The sequence below is a fragment of the Muscardinus avellanarius genome, assembly GCF_963383645.1.
Source record: "Muscardinus avellanarius genome assembly, chromosome: 4".
NCBI lineage: Eukaryota > Metazoa > Chordata > Mammalia > Rodentia > Gliridae > Muscardinus > Muscardinus avellanarius.
In genome coordinates this window covers 18,438,674-18,461,128 of record NC_137789.1, presented here as the reverse complement: position 1 = coordinate 18,461,128, position 22,455 = coordinate 18,438,674, and the positions used below count along the sequence as shown (strand labels likewise).

General features: G+C 46.2%; 1 protein-coding gene across 2 annotated transcripts in view; it reads right to left on the bottom strand.

Annotated features, from left to right (window-relative positions):
• Positions 1–237: 237 nt before the first annotated feature.
• FBXO32 (F-box protein 32) overlaps positions 238–22,455 on the bottom strand; it is a gene marked incomplete at both ends in the record, with an annotated part of 35,933 nt that continues 13,715 nt past the window's right edge. Inside the window, 5 exons of one of the 2 annotated variants that reach the window (XM_080693523.1) lie at positions 238–327; positions 1,271–1,414; positions 2,905–3,087; positions 9,990–10,174; positions 11,241–11,334. In XM_080693523.1, coding sequence (XP_080549649.1) covers positions 238–327; positions 1,271–1,414; positions 2,905–3,087; positions 9,990–10,174; positions 11,241–11,334 — 696 coding nt within the window. The remainder of the gene's footprint in view (positions 328–1,270; positions 1,415–2,904; positions 3,088–9,989; positions 10,175–11,240; positions 11,335–22,455) is intronic. The other variant, XM_080693524.1, reaches the window with a different exon arrangement.

Here is a 22,455-nt window from a genome sequence, read left to right as displayed (position 1 = left end):
AAAAGTTTATTTACAATAGTTCTGCGTTTCCATACCAATTCTAATGTGAAGTTCACATTCTTAAATTTCCACCAGCAACTGCATCCCTTCCCCTCCAAGTTCCTCTCAAAGACTTATCTGAGAATTTTCGAGCCAATGTTTAAAATGTACACTATTTACAAATGAAGTGTCCAAACTCTGTATTCCCAGCCGTCCAATAGCAGGGGGCCCTTCCAAAGTGTTGTCATGTGCTGGGATTCAGAACTTGAACAAGTTGATAAAGTCCTGGGGCGAAAGTGAAATGGAGCAGCTCTCTGGGTTGTTGGCCGTGCACGGATGGTCAGTGCCCTGTAAAGGAACGTTCTGGTTAGGTTCTAGTTCTCAGAGGTTCTGGTTCTCACTGAATTTTGGCATCATGGGGCATTTCCCAGCCTTTTTTTTTTTTTTTTTTTTAAACTGGGGATGTAACCCAGGGGCTTTTCTACCTCCGGGCTATACTCTCAGACCTACTTTATATTTTATTTGGAAACAGGGTCTCACTAAGTTGCTGAGAGCCTCACTAAGTAGCTGAGGCTGGCTTCGAACCTGTGCGATCGTCCTGTCTCAGCCTCCTAAGCATGGGGATTACAAGGGTGCCCCACCATGCCTGGCTCATTTCCCAGCTTTAAAACAATTCTCTGCCAAGAATACCACAGCACTGGAAAAACTAGGGAGTTGTGCATTTGCTTGCGGATGCGCCCATACACTCAGAGATGGCAGAATGTGGAGGTGAGTGAGTTACAAAGAAAAATAAATATAAGGGGATGAAGGAAATGAAGGGCTTCAAGTTTCTCTCAATTGTCCAGTCACAGAAAGCGAAGGGTCATATGTTTTATCTCACAGGTGGACGCTAGGGAGTAATAGTGATATGAGAGGGACTTTAGATGCGAGGAGAGACCTCAGCGGAGCCATGGAGGGGGTCGAGAAGAGGGTGGGGTGGGGAAGGGAGGGAGAATGAGCTGGTATTTGTACCTGTGTGAAATCATCAATGCCAAGCTCAGTGTCATGTGTCTCCCCAAGTGCTGTGTGTATGTTTGTCCCCGTCACTCTGAACTGTATTAAGATGTGAGAGTCCCAATGCACCAAAAGAGTGTATGAAAAAAGTTTCTCTCCTCCCCGTTGAGGAACTAATTGGTTTTACTCTGCCCTTGAGCTGGGGCTGAGATAGGAAAGAGTAGGAAAGGCCCTGGCCTCACTGTTGGCTCAGACACTAGGCGAGGGGTCTGGGGCCGCCACTTCTTAAGACACATACCTTCCAGGAGAGAATGTGACAGTGTTTGCAAAGCTGCAGGGTGTCTCCATACTGTTCCTTCCTTGGGTAACATCGGACAAGCTTAAAATACATCTTTTTCCAATCCAGTTGCCCTTTGTCTGACAAAATTAATCGCTTGCGGATCTGAAAAATCAAATGAATCAAAGTAATTATAGGAGACTTTCACCAAGGAGACAGTTGGCTGTTTCTGGTTCTGAAAAGATCTGCTCCCACCCTCTTCCCCCACCCCTTTTAAAGTCTCTATCCTGCAAGCGGGAAACTGTGAAGATATGACGAAGTGCCTTCCTAGCTCTCCCCAGTCTTTGAACGAATAGGTGACTGGTGACATGTGAATAGTGACTTCTCACTAAACTGCATTCAGATGGTCCCTTAGAGCATAGGTTATCTCCATAAGCTACTTTGGCTTTTTTTCTTTGCTGTAGACTTGAGTGATTATTTCCAGGAAGAAGCAGTAATTGCTTGGCAGTGTGGCTTTATTTTATATTTAAATGTTAGTGCTGCATGAATAGGGCCTGTTGAACCCATGCATCCATATGAAGGAATTGGAAAAACTCAAGGCAGCATGATGGGAGGGAACAGGCTCGAGTGTCTGAAGGTCCCATTCCAGGGTCAGTAGCCTCCGCCAGTGAGCAACTCGCCAATTTGAATATGTTACTTAGCTATTTATTTACTCTTTTTTGTGGTACTGGGGATGGAACCCAGAGGCATTCTACCTCTGAGCTACACCCCCAGCCCTATTTTTTTAAATTATTTTGAAACAGGGTCTTACTGAGTTGCAAAGGGTCTCACTAAGTAGCTGAGGCTGTCCTCGAACCGCGATCCACCTGTCTCAGCCTCCCAAATGCTGGGATTACAAGGATGCACCACCACCCCAGGCTTCTCTTTATCTGTTTAAAGTGGGCATGGCCATACTGATCCTTCCCTGGGTTAGGAGAATAAAATGAAATGTAAAAGGACTAGTGAGGTTGAAACAGGAGGAGTGTAGATTCAAGGACAGCCTCAGTAACTTAGCAAGAGATTCTCAGCAACCTAGTAAAATCCTATTTCAAAATAAAAAATGAAATAGGTCGGGGGTGTAGCTTGGCAGTAGAATGCTCCTGGGCTCAATTTCCAGTACTGGAAAAAAAAAAAAAAAGGAAGAAAGGAAAAGAAGAAAGAAGATAATCTGTGCTCTTTTATGAATTTATTTTAGCCAGGTGTGGTGGCGCACACTTGTAATTCCTGCGCTTGGGAGGTGGAGACAGGAGGATCGTGCAGGTTCGAAGCCAGCCTCACTGGCTTAAGAGACCCTGTTTCCAAATAAAAATATAAAAAAAATAGGTCTGGAAGCATAGCCTGAAAGTAGAAGGGTTTCCAGGAACCCCAGTACCACACACAAAAAAATGTTATGAATTTTTTTTAGTATAGTATAAAATATGATTAGGTTAAGAATTTTTCCCCTATAAAACTAGGGGTGGGGAAGACCCTAATACTCTCATTCAGAAACTCTGTAGGATGGCATTTTCCAATTGCACCAGGCCACCCCAAAGGTGCAGAAGCCACCTATCCTGCTCGAGAAGAATTCAAGGGAGCCTCCGTTGGGACGGAGGAGGGAGAGCCGCGGCCCCGCTGACCTGGCGCTCTGAGAAGTGGTACTGACAGAGTCTCTTCCACAGCAGCCGGTCCTCGCTGAGCACGTGCAGGTCTGGGGCGGCCTGGCCCAGGCTGACGAGGTCCCGCCCGTCGCTCAGCCTGTGCATGATGTTCAGTTGTAAGCATGAAGGCAGGTCGGTGAACGTGAGGCCTTTGAAGGGGGGCTGTGGAGAGGAGGGTGACGGTAAGCGAGGTCAGAGGGAGCCGTTCTCCAGGTGACACCCCCGAGGATGTGACCGTCCTCCGTCCTCAAGCTGGTTCACTGATCAGAGCTCAGAAGTAGTAATTCTCCTGGTCCCTCCACGCCTGCCCCTCCTTTTATGGAACATAATCTTTTCCAAGAAACCTAGCATGGGATGTTCCTGCTAGAATTAAAACTCCTCCATGAAGCCGGGCGTGGTGGTGCACGCTTGTAATCCCTGCATTTGGGAGGCTGAGACTGGAGGATCGGGGTTCGCGGACAGCCTCAGCTACTAGTGAGGCCCTCTGCAACTCAGTGAGACCCTGTTTCAAAATAAAGAATAAAGAATAGGGCTGGGGTGTAGCTTGGAGGTCAAATGCCCCTGCGTTCCATCCCCAGACCCACAAAAACAAAACAAAACAAAACTCCTCCATGAAGACAGGGATTTTTATCTTGTTTCACTGCTCTGGCCCCAGGGTCCAAAAGAGTGTTAGGCATACAGTAGGCACTAAATAAACATCAGTGAGATAAACGAAACTCAAGAAGTTAAACAGGCAAAGAACCACAGTACATAGACCCTGGGCTGGTGTGCATTTGTGTGTATGTGTATGTGAATGTGTGTATGTATGTGTTTGTATGTATGTGTTTAGGTATGTGGATATATGGGTATATGTGCATGTATGAATGTGTAAATGCACATGTATTTATGCCCCCACCCTAGGCTGTGTCTAAATGTGTCCCACGTGTGGGTATGAATGTGTTTGTGTATATGTAAACATATGTGTGTGTGCGCGCGTGCACACACGCACGAGCTCACGCACTGGGAGTGGCTGGCCTGGAACCCTTCCATCTAAGCTCCACCATCTACAGAAGCAGTGCTAGTTAAACCTGGAGCTCCAGGGGACATTTTGAAAGTTGCGGGTCTGGGGATAATGCGATGGCAATGAATTATGAGCATCACCAGGAGCACCTCCTACATCTCTCAACTCATACTTAAGCTCTTTATGGTTTTAAATTTTGATGAACTCAAGATCCCACATCCGGGCCTACATCTTTGAAGGCAGGGCCCAATTTTGTGCCCCCTGAGGTCTGCTCCAGCACAAACAACCCCTCTGGGTGCCACCATGGCAGGCCCTAGAGTTCCTAAAATGAGCTCTTGAGGCTGCCAAGACTCAGACACATAAAGAATTCTAGAGCAATCTGGTGAGTGCCATAGAAAGGGGCCTTTGCACACAGGTGCTCAACAGTGTGCTGACGCCGCAGAGTGGTGTCATCTGGAAAAGAAGCTGACAACGCCCTGGGACTGTGGTTCCTGGTTCTTCCTCGCCACTTCTGGGTGAGCTCTCAATTTTGGATTACTCTTTTTTAGCTCAGTGTTCTGTCACCTCTGAGTGACTTTAGGGAAAAAAATATAATAGGAAAGAAAGAAAAAAGGAATGAAAAACCTTTCCTAAGCTCAGAGGAAAACACCCTGGGAGTGGATATTAGCTTCTAAAGGCTTTTATTTTTTTTGGGGGGGAGGTACTGGGGATGGAAGGGGCATTCTACCTCTGATGCATCCCCAGTCCTATTTTTTATTCTTTATTTTGAAACAGGGTCTCACTAAATTGCAGAGGGTTTCACTAAGAGCTGAGGCTGTCCATGAACCGCGCTCCTCCTGTCTCAGCCTCCCACATGCTGGGATCACAAGTGTGTGCCACCACACCCAGCTTTTCTCAAGTTTTGAAGGAATGAAACTCTGCAGGAAGTATGCGAACCCCCCCCCCCCAAACTGGAGGGCTCCAGGGGTCACAGCCTTGGCAATCACCTCCCGTGTCACCTGTGGGACAGAGCAGGTGGGGGGGAGGTGGGCATGGCCAGTGGCCTCTAGACAGGGGACTATTGAGAAGAGCAGGAGGCGGCCTGGGAGGCACAGGGGTGGACATGTAACAGATGCAGATCCTGGGCACCCTTGGGAAGTCTGGCTCCATTTCTCAGGTTCAAAGAGACTGGGTTTCAAAGACTCCGAAGATCCCTCCAGCTCTAACAAAACAATTCTCGGACTTGGAGCAACTTCAGCCTCCTGCTCCATCAGAAGTGCCTACGACTTGACGATTTATATTGCTTCCTTCCACCCGTGGCTGCTGGGCCGAACATTCAGTTGTCTGCAAGGTCCAGGGTGCTGCAGCACCGCAGAAGCCTGGGCCTATCTGTCCTTCGTCATCTGCTGCTGATCATATGAGCTAATAAAACTGCCATGAGACCTTCTTTTTGTTTCCAGGACTTCAAAGCCTCTACTTTTTTGGTTAAAACCTCCCAGGCCAATTATTACATTAACTCCTATTAAAGGCAAGTCCACTTGGCAGAGTTCACTGTCAGAATCTCAAACCTGAACTTTTCCAAAATCCTTGCCCAGACCTCATGCCAAGCTCTGATACATGGTTAACTGTTTGTGTACCTTCTAAAGACAAATACCTCACTGTTGTTCCTCCAACTGAGCTTTTGGCTAAAATCCATTTATATCTACCCCACCCCCAACATGTTTCAAAACACTTCTTGCCCAAAGCACTGTCTTTATATTTGAATTTTCTGCCCCTACCAACCAGTTCTCTTTAAATGTTTCCTTCACCCTTCAGTCTATGGATTTTACTTGCCAAATACAAATTGGTTCTAAATAATCAGATATGAACATTTTGAAGGAGAATGAGATTATGTGCTGGGAAGATACTGACAGAACTTTGGCAAATAGAAAGGATTTCCTAATGACAGTTACCTGAATATTTTCATGGAATCACATACTTCTCTTTGGCAAAACTGTTTCAAAGTATGTTTTAAAACACATTCCAGACTGAAGTAATTAAGTCTTCTTTCTCTCTCTTTTTCCTCTGTAGAACTGGGCATTTATGTGAAAAGCTCTTCAGAACTACCTGGGTTCTGGCACGGCTCTCAAAATGATACAGGTTAGAGCCCTTGGGAGCTCAGGCAGAGGAGCCGGCAGAGGAGGGAGCAAGGGTGAATAGCGCAGCTGCTGCGCACAGGCTGGGTCCAATCCCTGGGCCACGTCCTACAGGTGCGAAGGCCTCAGCCACATTCCACTGCCTTCTGTGATTCAACTGACCACAGATAGAACACACACACACACACACACACACACACACACACACACACACACACACACATTTTTTTTGCGGGTCTGGGGATGGAACCCCCAGGCATTCAACCTCAGAGCTACGCCCCCTGCCCTATTTTTTTATTCTTTATTTTGAAACCGGATCTCACTGAGTTACGGAGGGCCTCACTAAGTAGCTGAGACTGTCCGTGAACCACGATCCTCCGGTCTCAGCTTCCTGAATGCTGGGATTACAAGTGTGCGCCATCATGCCCGGCTGAACATATTTTTTAAAAAGTCGCATCTATACAGCACACATAACGGCTTTATTCCTTGTCATTATTCCCTAAATAATATACTACAGCATTTATTTTTATTTATTTTGTGGTGCTAGGGATTGAACCCAGGGATATTCTACCTCTGAGCTACACCCCCGGCTCTATTTTATTTTTTATTTTGAAGCAGGGCCTCGCCAAGTTGCTGAGAATCTGGCTATATTGCTGAGAGTGGCTTAGAACCTGCAACCCTCCTCTCTTAGCCTCCCAAGTACTGGGATTGCAGGCATGTGCCACTAGGCCCAGCTGTAACATCTACTGGTATAACACTTAGATTGTCTTAAGTATTATGAGTGATCTAGAGATGGTTTAAAGTGTAGGGGAGGATGTACAGAGGTTACATGCAAAATTTATAGAAGGGACTCAAGCATTCATAGATTTTGATGTCCTTAAGGGGCTGGGAATTCTGAGAACGACTTTCCTCTCAACTACTTGGTCTAGGTCTTCTCATTGATAAAATGAGGCAATGTACTTCTCACAGTGTTGCTGAGTGAGGTGCAGGGGGTTAATGTGTGGAAGTACTTAGCACGGTGCCCAGTAAATATTAGCCATTTGTCCTACTTGTAATTATTCACTAGATGAGCTAATTAATACATGTGAGGGACCCAGAAGCATGTGCGCACAGAGCAAAGCCCTCGATAACAGCACTCGACACGCTCACTCCGAGTCAGGCACTGTTGTGACTGCTTTGCAGAGATTAACTCAGACTCTTACTCAAGGGCCGAGGGCTATTTCCTCTTTTCCACATGAAGAAAATGAAGCAGGCCGAAGTTGAACAATTTGCCTCCAATCCTGCAGTTGGCAAATTATCACCACCATCCATACTCCAGCTCAGTATTTTCTAAGTGTGTTCCTTTGAACCCTGAACAGGTACGTTAGCAAGCAGTGGGACAGGTTCCCCTTGAAAATTCATTCATGTGACTAAAATGTGGGCCAGAGTCCCACTCAAGGCCAAGGGTAAGGAGGGTCATGGGTAATATTCTTTCTTTGTGGATTTATAAGCCAGTGGGTGGAGACGGGACACTACCTATGGCTGAGATGACTTCAGCTCCTAGTCACTCCTTTGGAGGGAGTGATGCGACAGTGGCCTCCGTAGTTTGGACGTTCAGGATGGCTGTGCGCCAGGACAAGCCAGGGTGTGGAGAACAGCCGGGCTTGGCTTGCTGTCAAGCAGAAGGGAGGCTGAGATGACTTCGGTGTTTGATCTTTTCTGAGTAGGGTTTTATTGGATTAAAAAGTTTTTTTTGTTTTTAAGCTAGATCATAGAAGAAAACTGGATGGGGAAAAAAAAAGTTTGGATTAAGCTAGCTTTGCCTTTTTAGGAATAAGAGTCCATTTCTGACCTCAGCTCTAGCCCTGATGGCTGTGTAATGCTGAGAAAGTCCCTGGGCCTCCCTGGTCCCCAATCCAGTCCCCATCCCATAAAGGGCGAGAGTAACTACAATGGCTACCTACAGAGAGTGCTTGGGGACCAACCAGAGAGGACTCTGAGGAAGTAAACTGGTGGAAGTGCAAGGTATGGGGGTAGACATGGCAAAGGGGGGCTCCTGTCGGGTGGGCAGAGGAAACTGGGCAAACTCTGGGCCAGTGTGACCATCTAAACGGTGTTCTCAAGTTGCTGGAGGGAAGATGCCCTCCAGACAAAGGAGACTTGCTCATCTCCATCACTGGTGGGCAGTCCTCTCCCGGGCTCTAGACAGGAAGTATTAAGTCCAGGCGACGGAGCATGCTAGCAATCAGGCAGAAGGTGAGAGAGGAGAGTGGCATTTCGCTCTCAATTCATTCTGTCACATTAAGCCTACACTTGAAAGATGGGTAAATGATGGAATAAACGAGGTTACCCTTCAGAATAAATACACGCTCTGAAAACAACCAAATAACTGAGATTGCTTCTGAAAGATGACTGTGTTTGTGCTCAGCACTGTGCACGTAAGCGCGTGCTTGTGTGTGCCTATGTGGGTGCGCGTGAGTGTGAGTATTATAGCCCAAGCGACTCTAAGGGAGTCACATGGCTCTGAGGTTTCTAATGACTCCCTCTGTCCCAGAGCTCAAGAAACAAAGACACAGAGAAGCCATTAACAGCAAGGAGCATGCAGTTTGAAAATTTCGTCTCATGAAATAGTTACTGTAAAAGGTTTAGTGTAGGGGTGCTCAGTGGTGGAACCCTTGCCTAGCGTGGAGAAGGCTCTGGGCTTGACCCCCAAGACCCCAAAACCAACAAAAAATAAATATAAAATAGGCCAAGGAGTTGTCATTTTTCTTCTTTCGTTTTGGTACTGGGGATGGAACCCAGGGGCCTTTTACCTTTTAACTATACACCCAGCCCTTTTTTAATTGTCCTTTTTGAAACAGGGTCTTGCTAAGTTGCTAAAGCTGGCCTTGGACCTACAATCCTCCTGTCTCAGCCTCTCAGATCAAGAGGATTTCTGTATGCTGCCCCTTCCTGCTATGCTGCAGCCCCTGACTGTATCAGCCCAGACCCGGAAACCACTCGAACGGCCACGTCAATGATTAGATTAGAAGGCCAGGTGCTATGTGAGCTGCCGACGTGTGTCTGTCCATTAGGGAGTCCTGAGAAATGACACCAGCATCTCTTGCTCATTTTTTTTGTGTGTGTTCTAATCTTCCTGCTCTCAAGAGGACAGGAGCCGAGGGCGAGTTATGTCTTGAAAGCCAAAAGAAACTACTAAAGCAGGTGGATATGCTGTGCTGGTAACAAAGGAGTTTTTTTTTTTTTTTGGTTTGTTTTGAGTAAGAATTTCTTCTCATCTTGTACACATAGGTTTACAGTCTTTAATCAAAAGCTCCCTTTGTTATTACTACCAATAACTGGAAATAGAATTTAAAAAGGCTGGTACCAGTTCTGCAAGCCACTGGCCCAATGTATTCAAGACAACATCACAAAGGTGCAAAGGACCCATTCTTTTATTTTGTGTGTGGTACTGGGGGTGGAACCCTGGGGCTTTTCTACCTCCAGGTTATACTCCTAGACCTATTTTATACTTTATTTGGAAACAGGGTCTCACTAAGTTGCTGAGAGCCTCACTAAGTAGCTGAGGCTGGCTTTGAACCTATGGGATCCTCCTGTCTCAGCCTCCCAAACACTGGGATTACAAGCGTGCGCCACCATGCCCGGCTTAAGAACCCATTCTTGATGAGGCAATGGACAGAGAGTTCTGTGCCCCACTGAAGGTCCCGAGGGACAGCCAGCATCTCCCCTAAGGCCAGGCTCCCCTTTCTCATGATGTTCCAGTTGGCCATCATCTTCCACATACTTTGATCCTGTTTTACCACGTTCTTCCCACACTCCCTTTCCCAGTAGCTCCCTGGAACATCCCTCAGCACCAGTATAAAGACTGAAATCAGAGGAGACCAGACTCCTCCATCTCCAGGGTGAACTGAAAGCCCTGGCGAGGCTGCCCAGCGCCCGCGTGCAGGAGCCGGGGAGGCCTTCCTGCTTACCCTGGTAATCTGGATGTTGTTCAACTGCTGCTGCCAGTGTAGAATTGTCTCCATGCGATACACCCACATGTTAATGTTTCCAACCAGCACAGACTTGCCGACTCTCTGGACCAGGGTGCACAAGGACGTGTAGAGGGTCTGGAGCAGTTCCCTTATTAGTCGAATGTTTTGCTGGTCTTCAAGGACTTGAGTGGAAAAGAAAAAAAAAAAATCAATGTTTTGATACTGGAACACTGTGTATTTTATAAGTGGGCTTTTCTTCTTTTCTGTCTGCTCTTGTTCCCTGGGCACCACCTCTGGGGATACGGTTTTCTTTCTCCCTGGTGTTTATTCTCCACTTGGCCAAGCTTTTTCACTCAAGGCTAGTGGGTAGAGTTTCCATTATTTAGGTCTCTCTTTGTTCCTCCTCCCTTGTTCCCTCAGCACCAATGGCTCACATGATCAGAAAGACACTTCTTTTGCTCAGCAGTGACACCTTTTCTTTCTTTCTTTCTTTCTCTCCCTCTTTCTTTCTTTCTTTCTTTCTTTCTTTCTTTCTTTCTTCTTTCTTTCCTTTTTTGCAGTATTGGGGATAGAACCCAGGGGCATTTTACCTCCAAGCTACACCCCCAGCCCTATTTTTTAATTCTTTATTTTGAAACAGGGTCTCACTGAGTTGCAGAGGGCCTCACTAAATAGCTGAGGTGGTCCACGAGCCATGATCTTCCTCCAAGCGTGCACCACCATGTCCAGCTTGCAGTGACATCTTTTAGACAGGCATTGGGAGGAACATGGTTCTGGGGGTTAGAAGCCTGAGTTCTAATCCTGTCTGTCTGACCTCTGTGTGACAACGGACAAATCACTTCTCACAGGCCTCAGTTTCCCTATGGGTACAACGATTCGGTTGAGCCAGAGACCTAAGGTTCCCTTTAGCTCAAATAGCCTCTGGATTCACTCTGCCTTGCACACAGCTCAGTTTTCTAGGACTCTGGAGGCTAAGTAGCTAAGGGTAGGACTTGCGTCCTCACTGAGGAGGCTGTGAGGCTTACGGCAGGGAAAGCAGATAATTCCAAAGACATAGGCGTGTGATGGTCTCAATTTTTGCTAGGGGTTTGGTTTGTACCCTTCTCTGATCTAGAGTCTGGCACCCCTGAAATGGAGACAGAACTATTCCTTTCCAGCCACGCACATTACTTTAGCGACGTGTCTACTCTATCAGAAAAACCATACATCCATCCCCAGGCCTATAAAAAGGGGCGAGAGAGGGCTCACCTTTCAGTACCACTTTTTCCAAAATGTTCATGAAGTTCTTCTGGGCGATGCCGCTCAGGGATGTGAGCTGTGACTTTGCTATCAGTTCCAACAGCTGTGGGTAAAAATAGAAGTTGCCAGGCTTAGACTACAGAGATTATTTTTCTCTCCTAATCTTCACTTTCGAGTCACATGACACGCAGATACTGACTGACGGAGAGAGATAACTGGCAGGCCGGGCCACCAGGCAAAAAGAGGCAGATGCTCTAAGTGGAAGATAAATGGGGGTAATTCAAAACCCATGAATCAGGCTGAATATTTAATTGCCTTTTTTTTTTTTCCTTTTATATAGAAAGGCTTCTGGCTTCAGCTGGGGCTGATCCATTCTAGTTGTCCTACTTCAGCAAGTGAGGCTGATGGTACCCTGGAGGGAATGAAACCTCCCATGACCTGTGAATGCTGGGGTTCTGCATAATCACTGCCAGCAGGAATCCTTCCGCCCCCACTTGAACTTCCCTACTGGCACTGACTGCTCTCAGCGCACCTAGAGGTGCCTGTTCACCAACCATGTGTACTCTCCAAGATATAGAGATTTTTGTTTTCAGATATCTCTTGCCTATGCAGTGCTCAGTACATACGTATGTTAATTAAAATCTCTTACTGCACTCAGCTTCCTATAGGAAAAAGCAATCACAGGAGGAGAGAAATTCAAGAACTTGATGTATGTATACCTATTTTTTACCTAGGCTGGGATGTCACTGTGGCTGAGAAGTTGGGACCTCTGTAGCTCTTAGCATCAATTAAGTCCTGATTCAAACAATTGTCTTCTTGGTGCCTCAGTTTCATCATCTCTACGAATAATACTTAGACTCCCCAAGGTGGCTGTCAGCTTTACATGAGAGTGTGTTTGTGCAGTCTAAGGCACAATGCCCGGCACAAATTAGGTCTAAGTATCGGTTGGTTTCATGAAAGACTATGTCCCATTTCTACCACCATTACCTCCAAACAAAAAGAAATAGAGATAATAACTGAAGTTGTTGCATTTGTAGGCCAATCTTTCTTGCCTTTTATGGAGAAGTTCTGTACACACATGACATGATTACAAAAATCCCCAAAATTCTATTGTTTTAAAACGACACTTTAGACTGCAAGGGGTCTTACAGACCATGTAGTTCAACCCATTTAACAGCTGAGCAAAGTGAGGCCTAGGAGACGGACTACACCTTACAAACCACTCCACAAGCTGCGACACAGCAGTGTCCTCCACACGGAAAAATAAGAGGACACGCTTCGTGCTTTCAAAAGAGTCATAAATGAAAGACTAACATAAAGTGAAGAGAGTTCATTCCAGAACCCACCGGGCCCCCAGGAAAAACTAACCAGATGCAGACATGGTGAACTAGGCTTAGAAAGCCAAGACCCCTTCTTTCTTGGGAACTCTGCTCTTAGAGAACTTTCCTAGAGAGTTTCCTCTGGCCAGTTTCCACCCAACTTTGTTTTAGGCCCATAAACACTGACATTAAGGCTGGTGAAAGAAGCGAAGTGAAACTTTCAGAACTGTACAGCAGAGGGGAGCGTGAAGCTTGGATCAAGCCCCAGGTAGCTCAGAGCTCCCCTGCTTCTCAGGTACTTGTTCACTTGTTAAACATTTTGTCCCTGTTGAGCCCTTCAGCCACCTGTCAAGCCATGCACAGACTTCATTTCCTAAACATAATTTTACTTGAAATTGAAATAAGACAACAACAACCCCCTCCCCCAATATCCAACATGCTTTTCCTGCAGGGACTGGTTTGCTGGGATTAATACTGGTGAGTAATATTAATTCTAAAAGTCAGGGGCTGACAGAGTATTGCTAAGAGAAGCAAGAAATAAAAACATCAGTAGAGGCCACGTGCGTGGACAGTGGCCGTGCTGAAGGCTACCTGCCTATCTGGTTCAGCTCCGCCGCCGGCTAGCACAGCCCAGAGAGGAGTGAAAGGGGTACAAAGAGACGGGACAAGGCTTTCCTTTCTCTCTCTAGCCAACGGCAAGATCCGAAGGCGATGGTTTATTAATACCATGAGCCTCACATGACCACCACAAAGCAAGATGAAAGAAAACAAAACCCCGGAGCCCGCACTTGAGGTTGTGACTCATCACTGGCTGGGAGGTGGGTGGAGGGGGCGGGAGGAGCGCGCAGCCCCGGCCTGACCGCCATCCAACACCCAGGTCCCATGTGACTACAACTCAGGAGGGCGTTGGTCCTAATCTAGGCTAAAAATGAGCCAATCACGGGGACACGAGAGCACCGAAGGCTGTGACTGTGCGTTTAAGGGGAAACAAAAAGGCCTTTTGACTGGCTGAGATCATCTTCTTTGACAAGCTGGGGAAGGAAGAGAGCCGCGAAGTTTGGTCAACTGACAGAGGATGACACGTCAGCCGCTCTGTTTCATTCTGTCTCAAGGGAAAGTTCCCCTTTTGGGGGCGAGGCGGCCGTGGAGCCCTGGAAGAGAAGACCCGAGTTCGCCAGCAGGGTGACCTTTGCACCTGTCATTCATTGAGCAAGTATTCTGAGTGTTCTAGTGTCGTGGGAGATGACTAAGGGTATGGTGACGGAGATCCAGGATCCTAAGGCTGCTTCTTCATTTCTAAAATAGCAATTAAAAAAAAAAAAAAACCCTCACAGGACTGTTAGGAGAATCAAGTGAGATAAATATGTAAAAATCTGCTGTAAATACCAAACATAAGGCATTGTCATTACATATTTTCCTTCCTCCAAATCTCTGCCTTTTTGTGCAGTTAAAGTTGACATCTGGGGTCGGCAAACTTCTGTAAAGGGACAAAGAGTAAATGTTTAGGGTCTCTGGGTTATAAGGTCTCCTCGGTAACACTTAGCTCTGCAGTCATAGTGCAAAAGCAGCCACAGACAATATGTGAATACATGTGCATGGGTGTGTTCAAATAAAACTTTATTTACAAAACAGACAGAAGGTCAGATGTGACCCCTGGGCCATAGTTGGCCAACTCCTAGTGTAAATGATAGAGTTCAAGAGTGAGGGCTCTCAAGTCAAGCTGCCTGCCTCAGTTTCCCCATCTGTAAAATACCCTCAATAAAGGTACCCACTTCAAGTTGCTGTGGAGAGTAAATATGTCCACAAAGTACTCACAACTACACCTGTTGTCTAGAATATACCCAAGAGATTATTACTATCGGCTTTTTATCACTATACGGAGAACAGTGTTAGGTAAAATTGTTACCAGTCAGAAAATAGTGACTAGGGTAAAAAACAGCACATTTAAAGATCCTATATTTCATCAGGGCGTGGTGACACACCCTTGTAATTCCAGTAATTGGGAGGCTGAGACAGGAGGATCCAGGTTTGTGGCCAGCCTCAGTTATTTAGTGAGGCCCTCTGCAACTTAGTGACACCCTGTTTCAAAATAAAGAATAAAAAAATAGGGCTGAGGTGTAGCTTCAAGGTAGAAGGCCCCTGGGTTCAATCCCCAGCACCATACACACAAAAAATAATAAAGATCCTATATTTCAATTGTGTTATCAACCAAATGCTTTCAATTTTAATATTTCTATCATTTTTATTATATTTGTCATTTAATCGCTCCCTATCTGTTGGTAAAAGCTAATGTTGATACTTTTTTTGCCTTACAAACATGTACCTATACCATGGAGTCTTATTTAGCCAACAATAATGGATGTTTACAATGTGCCAGAGAATCTGCCAGGCACTTCACATGCCTGCTCTTGTTTAATATTCAATGACACCCCAAAGAGGTAGGTTTGCTCCTCATTTGACAAAGACACCAAGACTCAAGACAAATTAAAACCCTCATCTAAAGATACATCAGCAATGGTAACGTGGGAGCCATGACTTGGGCCCACATATGTCTAACAGAGCATGTATTTGATAGCTTGAGGACTTCAGTTTGTCAAGGCCAATCCATTTGGCACCTAGAGCATGCAAGGCCAACTTTTACTCTAAAAATAGCAGCAATACTATGTATTGTTATGTTCTGGGGACACGGAGTTTAGAAATTCATATCAACATTATGCTGTGACTGACAATCAGCTTGGTACTTCAGAGAAAAATAATATGCAGAGTGTGTTAACAGCATGCTCAAGAGGAAGTAGTTGCCTGGGGTCAACTGTTAGGTCTGCTTTCTTGTGCAGGTCCAGAGCCATTAGACAGTGTCGTGTGGGGCCAGTAGTAAAGGGGACAGAATCCTTTAACCTTATTTCTGTGTTGAGAGCTGCAGGCTCCAGGGAGGGGGCTTGTATCTAGCCGTTTGTTTACCAAGGCGACGGAGCCAGTTACATTCGTTGCCCTTAGCCACAAGAGGAAAAGGGAGCAGAGGAAAGTGTCCTGTTTGGAAGTGGCTGTTTGTTTTCTACTGGTCAATTTTAGCATAGATGCCAGTAATTGGCGGCCCTGTTGAAGGAGAGCTGGGAGGGGCGGGGGCAGAGGGAGGAGGGAGCCGGGCTCCCCGGGGTTCCTCGGTGTCCTCACCCCGTGGTGTGGGCAGGGTGAGGGCTGGGCGTGAGGAATGGTGCTGTGCTACCAGAGGAAGGGATGGCGGTCACGGTCGCTGCCTGCCCAAGCTACATCCTGCCCTTCAGCTTCAGCCTCTGCTGGTTTTGGAGACAATGAGTTGCATAAAAGTCTCTTTACGAGCCATGGTGGGTAGCAAATCTCAGAGAGCAGATCAATCACAATTTGAAGTGATCTGAGGAAGAGGGGCGGGCGGAGGGAGATTTCCTCCCTACTGCACTTTACTTACATCTAAAGCAGGTTTCTTCTCTTCCTTTCAGTTCATCCTAGCATAGCACTTGTATTTTTTTTTCTCTCAGTACTGGGGATGCAACCCAGGGTCATTCTACCTCTGAGCTATACCCCCAGCCCTATTTTTATTTTGAAACAGGGTCTCACTGAGTTGCAGAGGGCCTCACTAAGTAGCTGAGGCTGCCTGTGAACCCGGATCCTCCTGTCTCAACCTCCCAAATGCTGGGATTACAAGTGTGCGCCACCACGCCTGGCTCCCCTGCTCTATTTTTTATTTCGAAACAGGGTCTCACTGAGTTGCAGAGGGCCTCACTAAGTAGCTGAGGCTGTCCGCGAACCACGATCCTCTGGTCTCAGCCTCCCAAATGCTGGGATTACAATCGTGGGCCACCACGCCCGGCTAGCAATTGCATTAAAAAAAAAAATAGCAGGTTATGTCTATTCCTTGCTTAAAATTCTCAAATGCCCTTAAAATTCTCAAAATTCTCTTTGCACTTAAGGAAAACCCCAAGCTCCCTACCAGAACTGGCAAGGTTCTTCTGGATTGCTCCTCCTGCCTCAGTTTACCGTGTTCCTGAACTCGCTTTGCCTTGCTACCCAGGCTGACTTCCGTTCCGTGGACAGGCCAAGCTCAGTTCTACTTGGGCTTTGGCCTCAGCTCCATCCCCTCCCTCAGTTCCAATGTGCCTGCCTGGAGCTTGGAGAGACCTTCCCTGACCTCGCAGCCTATCTAAAACCTCCCCTCGTCATCCTAACCTCAGGCTCTGCTGTTCTTCGTTGTTCCCTGTGTGCATGGCTGTCAAGATCTCGCCTCACTTGTCTAAGCGGGGACCCACCTCAAGATGGCAGGGGTAGTCCTGTTTACCTTCTACCCCTGCCCACGTCAGGCCCTCAGCAAATACTTGGTGTTTATACATTTGTCTTTTAGAATCAAAGAGCACTGTACTGAAGAGACCTGGACAACAGTTTACCTAAATCCCCGCTCTGCTTCCGATGTCGGGGTTCATGATAGTCACATGAGATAATCAAGCCAAGAGTAGGTTGTCCAGACTGCCAGGCTGCTGACCACACGGGATTTGGTGTGAGACTCGTGCTTTAGGAGCAGTAGGGGCCCTAGGAGTAAATCACTTACCATGCAAACACTTTCCAGAAGGGCAAGAAGCTAGAGCTCTGGAAGGACACTAAACAACGGGGCCTGCAGAAGTCTCAACAGAAATAGCAGCTCCCCTCTGTTCATTGAAAAGGTCAAAACCACACCGAGGTGAACCCTAAGGCTGATGCCCAAGCATGCTCTGGCTCACATGGGATATTGTTAAGGACAAAATTGATGCTCCGATTCCTCTATCTTCTATGACAGTGGGTCCCTACAACTTGATTGGAAATGTGTAACCGTTATTTATTTTTGCAGTACTGGGGATGGAACCCAGGGGCATTCTACCTCTGAACTATACCCTCAGCCCTCTATTTTTTTATTCTTTATTTAAAAAATTTTTTTGTGGTACTGAGGGTGGAACCCAGGGGCTTTCTACCTCCAGGCTATACTCCCAGACCTATTTTCTCTTTTATTTGGAAACAGGGTCTCACTAAGTTGCTGAGAGCCTCACTAAGTAGCTGAGGCTAGCTTTGAACCTGGGGGATCCTCCTGTCTCAGCCTCCCAAGTGCTGGGATTACAAGCGTGTGCCACCACGCCCGGCTTTTTTATTCTTTATTTTTGAAATGGGGCCTTGCTAAGTAGCTGAGGCTGTCTGTGAACCATGATTCTTTGGTCTCTGCCTGGCGAATGCTGGGATTACAAGAGTGTGCCACCACGCCCTGCTTGTGATGTTTTTTCTTTTTGCAGGTCTGGGGATGAAACCAAGGGGCATTTGACCTCTGAGCTACACCCCCTGCCCTATTTTTAATTCTTTTTATTTTGAAACAGGGTCTCACTAAGTTGCGAAGGGCCTAAGTAGCTGAGGCTGTCTGCAAACCAAGATCCTCTGGTCTCAGCCTCCCAAATGCTGGGATTACAAGTGTGTGCCACCATGTCTGGCTCTTGTGCTGTTATTAAAGGCAAGAAAGAGTCCCCATCTCAAGAAGCCCTGTCACATATCAGTGCCCAAGATGGGTGCCCACAGGAGAGCTAGGTCTTTGCAAGAAGCTCTTGGTTATATTAGGCAGTGCCTCCTCCTGCACTGAGTGCCCTGTGCTTCCAAAACCCTTATTTACTCGATGGATAACACAGATTACAGACCTGGAAAATTTCATCCTGACTTTGAGCTTGAACACTGACAAGTTGGAAAAGGAAAATTTTCAGTAACATTAATAATCTCCAGGCATGTCAAGATTGGGTAAATATTATTTGCAAGTAAAACATCTTTCTGAGGGACTTAAAAGAATGGGGGCTGAGTTTACAAAAACTAATTGTATCCTCAGTGGAGAAACTTACCTCTCCACCTTTCATCTCTCCGTTACTTCTGAATTTACAAGGGTGTCTTAGTGCTTTGCATGGATTTGAGGAGCAGTGTTTGGCTCAGTGATCCTTTTTTAGTGTGTGTTACTAGGGATTAGCCCAGGTGCATTCTACCTCTGAACCATACCCTCATCTCTGTTTTTTAGCTTTATTTAAAAAAAGGGTCTTGCTAGGTTGGTAAGAGTCTCGCTACTTGCTGAGCCTGTCCTTAAGTCTGTGATCCTCCTGTCTCAGCCTCTCAAGCACTGGGCTTACGGGCATGTGCCACCAACCCCGGCGATCTCGTTTATACTGGTCTCCTGCGGCTCTTCTGTGACTCTGTGAGGCTGAGTGTCACATAGTCCTCAGTCCTGAGCTGTCATCTCTCCTCTTCGCTTCTACTCCTTCCCATCTCCAGGTTTTTGTCATGCCATTTGCTCTTCGAAGCCTTCCATCTGCCTCTCCATCAAGCCAAATCTTGGTCACCCTTCAAGGAAGCAGACTCTCAGGTTCTACCTCTCCCAAGAAGTCATCTTTAATGCTCCTAGAAGTATCTTTCTCTCTGATTTTTCTTTTGGAGACCACTGGGTTAAAAGCATGCCCATGAGGGTGTGGTTCAGAGTTTGAATGTCCCTGGGTTCCATCCCCAGACCCCCCCCCCAAAAAAAAAAGCATGCCCATTTTCTTGAAGACTCAGAATCTAGACATATGCTACCACGGGCTCAGAAATGTATCTTTGAGGGGGATACTGAGAATTGAAAAAATACTAACACATCACAACTACAACCACTTCTGAGAGTTATTTTCAAATGGGGTCATGGCCCTGTGCTGTGAGTTTGTTGCTGTCGTGGTGGCTCCTTCTCCATTCCAGAGACCACCAGTTTTAAGATCCTGGTGGTAAGGCCTCACTCTATCCCAGGAAGGCCACCAAGTGTGTGCAGCACCAAATCAACCCCAGGTCATTGTGGTAGAGGAACCTGTGTGAAGGGCCAGGCTACTCAGGCCCATCACGACCCACTAGGACTTGGCAGCCACAGGCCCTTAATTTAAGGCATTGGGTTTAAATTTGAGTCATCGGGCCATATTCAGCTTTTTGTTTGCCAAACCGCCAGTCAACTTAAACTAAAACATGTTTTTGGAAAATGCTTTTCAGGGGTGGTAAGAGTGCAGTAACTTGCTGGAAATATTCATATACTTAGGGTGGTGATGTTGAAAACAATAAGAATGTGCACCGGGCTAGGTGGTGGTGGTGTTCTTTGCTGCAGAGGGACAGAGAAAGTGGGGCCACAAGTTTTGTTTGCCTTTCTGGATCCGCTGACACATACGGGTCCATTTATCCCAGTCGGGAAATGGGTCCTCAAGTTCTGAGTGACCGTCCTGGGCTGACGATGGCAGCTACAGTTACCATTATGGTTGGTCTCGTTCCCTGACCACAGAGAGAGCAGGGCGTGATGAGCGAGGTCATGTGGCCTAGAGCCTGCTCCTGGAGAGTGCACGCATGGGAGAATGTGTCAGTGATTATGAAAGAGGGCAGGCTCCATTCTGAATTCTCTATCCAAGCCACGTGGGGGAAGAGGACAGAGCACTGGACCAGGAGTAAGAGGACTAGGTTTAGGTCCCATTTGTGCCTGCATCCCTTCCGGGCTAGGTGTCTTTGTGCAAATCACCCAGTTCTTTGACCTCTGCTTCCTCTTCTCCATAATGGGTAACAACATCTGCCCACGGCACAGTCTGACTGTGCTCGTTAAAGGAGGAGGATTACAGGGAGAAAGTTAGCACTGCAAAGTAATAGACTTGTCATTTGATAATTGATAGCATCTGGGATGTTGGAAGCCATTAGAACTCACGAGTTTCTGAAATACCGCTTTTCCAAGGTGTTTGGGCCCCTTGTTTCTTTTCCCAGTAGCACCTTCCTGCTTACCATAGATGTCGCATGAAGCGGCCTCCCCCTCAAAGCCTCTTGTCAAGTCGTCCCGAAAATCTCCCTCTCTAGTTGTACTGAAATGAACAATCACCACCAATGCTTTGGACTTACCATGCATGGTCAGTGTATGGTGCACGACTTATCTTGCGTAGCGTTGGCTGAGCTCTGAGGGGCGTGCTGTGGTCATCATTCCCAGATTACAGGTGGAGGAGTGAGCCTTGTCCAAGGTCACGCACAACCAGATGTGGCAACCCCTTAGCTGATCCCGAATTCTGAAACAAACTAGGCTACTTTTGTCTGTTTGCTTTTCTGAACAGACCTGAGCCCTGCCTGGTCTACCATCAACCTGGGCTCCGTCCCTTTGCATGACCAGTTTAAACCTCACCTTTTCCCTGAAAACTTTTTCAGTATCCTTCCCAGAGTGATCCCAATTTCTGAAACTGCACAGGCCTCCTGGCTCTGCTGTATTCTTGCCATTTTTCAAACTCAATCTAATGATGAGGGCCCAGTGACCTCCTTCAATGCATTGCTCTCAAATCACCAACTGGATAGTGTAGCATGGGGTCAACAGTTCTTCCTGTAAAAGGCCAGATAGTAAATTTTTTATGCTCTCAGGCCATAAGAATGCTGTGCTCGACTGAAGCCTACTCTGCCCTTCAGCACGGAGAGTCCTAGACAGTATCTCGTAAGTGAGCATAGCTGTGTTCAAAAAAAAAAAAAAAAAAGAGAGAAGTTATGGGCACTGCAATTTGAGTTGCACATATTTTCATGTGTTATGAAGTGTACTTCTTTTAATTTTTTAAAACATTGGGAAAATATACAAATCATTCTTAGCTCATGGTCCATTCAAACACACTGTATTGGCCAAGGACCAGTAGTTGGCTGATTCTTGCAACAGACCCTAGGGCAGGGTTGTATCTATTTTATCTTCCTGTTTCACTCACTGGCTAGTGGCAGGGACAGGTGAAAACAGTAAATTTGGGGATAAGACAAGTCTGAATTCAATTTTAGCTCTACTTAGAAATAATCATTACTTAGCTGTTTGTTCCACTTTTTTTTTTTTTTTTGCCATTAGAGGTTGAACCTAGAGGCAGTCTACCTCCAAGATACAACCCTGGCCCTATTTTCACTATTTAATTTGAAATAGGAACCTTGCGGTAAGTTGCTGAGGCTGGTCTTGAATTTGCAATCCACCTGTCCCAATCTCCCTAGTACTGGGATTACAGGCATGTGCCACTGTGCCTGGCCCCCTTTTTATTATTATTAGCACTATATTTATTAGCACTATTCAGTTTTTATTTTATTTTTCTATCATATCCCAATAATGCCAGGTTTCCTCAAGTGACTCTCTGGGGATCAGGGGTAGTTGCTTAGGTAAATGTTGATGTTTTCTATTATTGATCCTCACCGGGAGAACATAAGGATAAAAAAAAAATGTAGCCAGGTGTGGTGGTGCACGCTTGTAATCTCAGCATTCGGGAGGCTGAGACCGAGGTTCGCGGACAGCCTCAGCTACTTAGGCCCTCTGCAACTCAGGAGACTTTGTTTCAAAGTAAAGAATAAAAAATAGGGCAGGGGGTGTAGCTTGGAGGTCAAATGCCCCTGGGTTCCATCCCCAGACACACACACACACACACACACACAAAAAAAAAATGTACGTCTCTTTTAAGCACCTTAAATATCCCATTGCAAATAGGCAAATCTTTTCCCCAACTGTATCTGGCCTGAAAATTGAGACTTCTACTTTTAATTGCCCTGGGAAGATGGGAGCATATTCTTAAATCCTACTTCCTTACTGAAAAATAAGTTATAATACATTTTGAAAATTACATAACATTTCCATATCCACTTATATATTCCCACTGTATTTTTCATTCCCACAAAAATGCTTCAATACAGGTATAGTTAGCCTAGTTTTATAGTTTGGAGATGTAAAGCCATTGATAAGGTTATCCCAGCTGCTAAAATTTTTTTTTTTAATTTTATTTAGAGTTGATTTTATTTAAAGTTAATTTTATTTGTGTGTGTGTGTGTGTGTGTGTGTGTGTGTGTGGTACTGGGGGTGGAACACAGGGGCTTTCTACCTCCAGGCTATACTCCCAGAC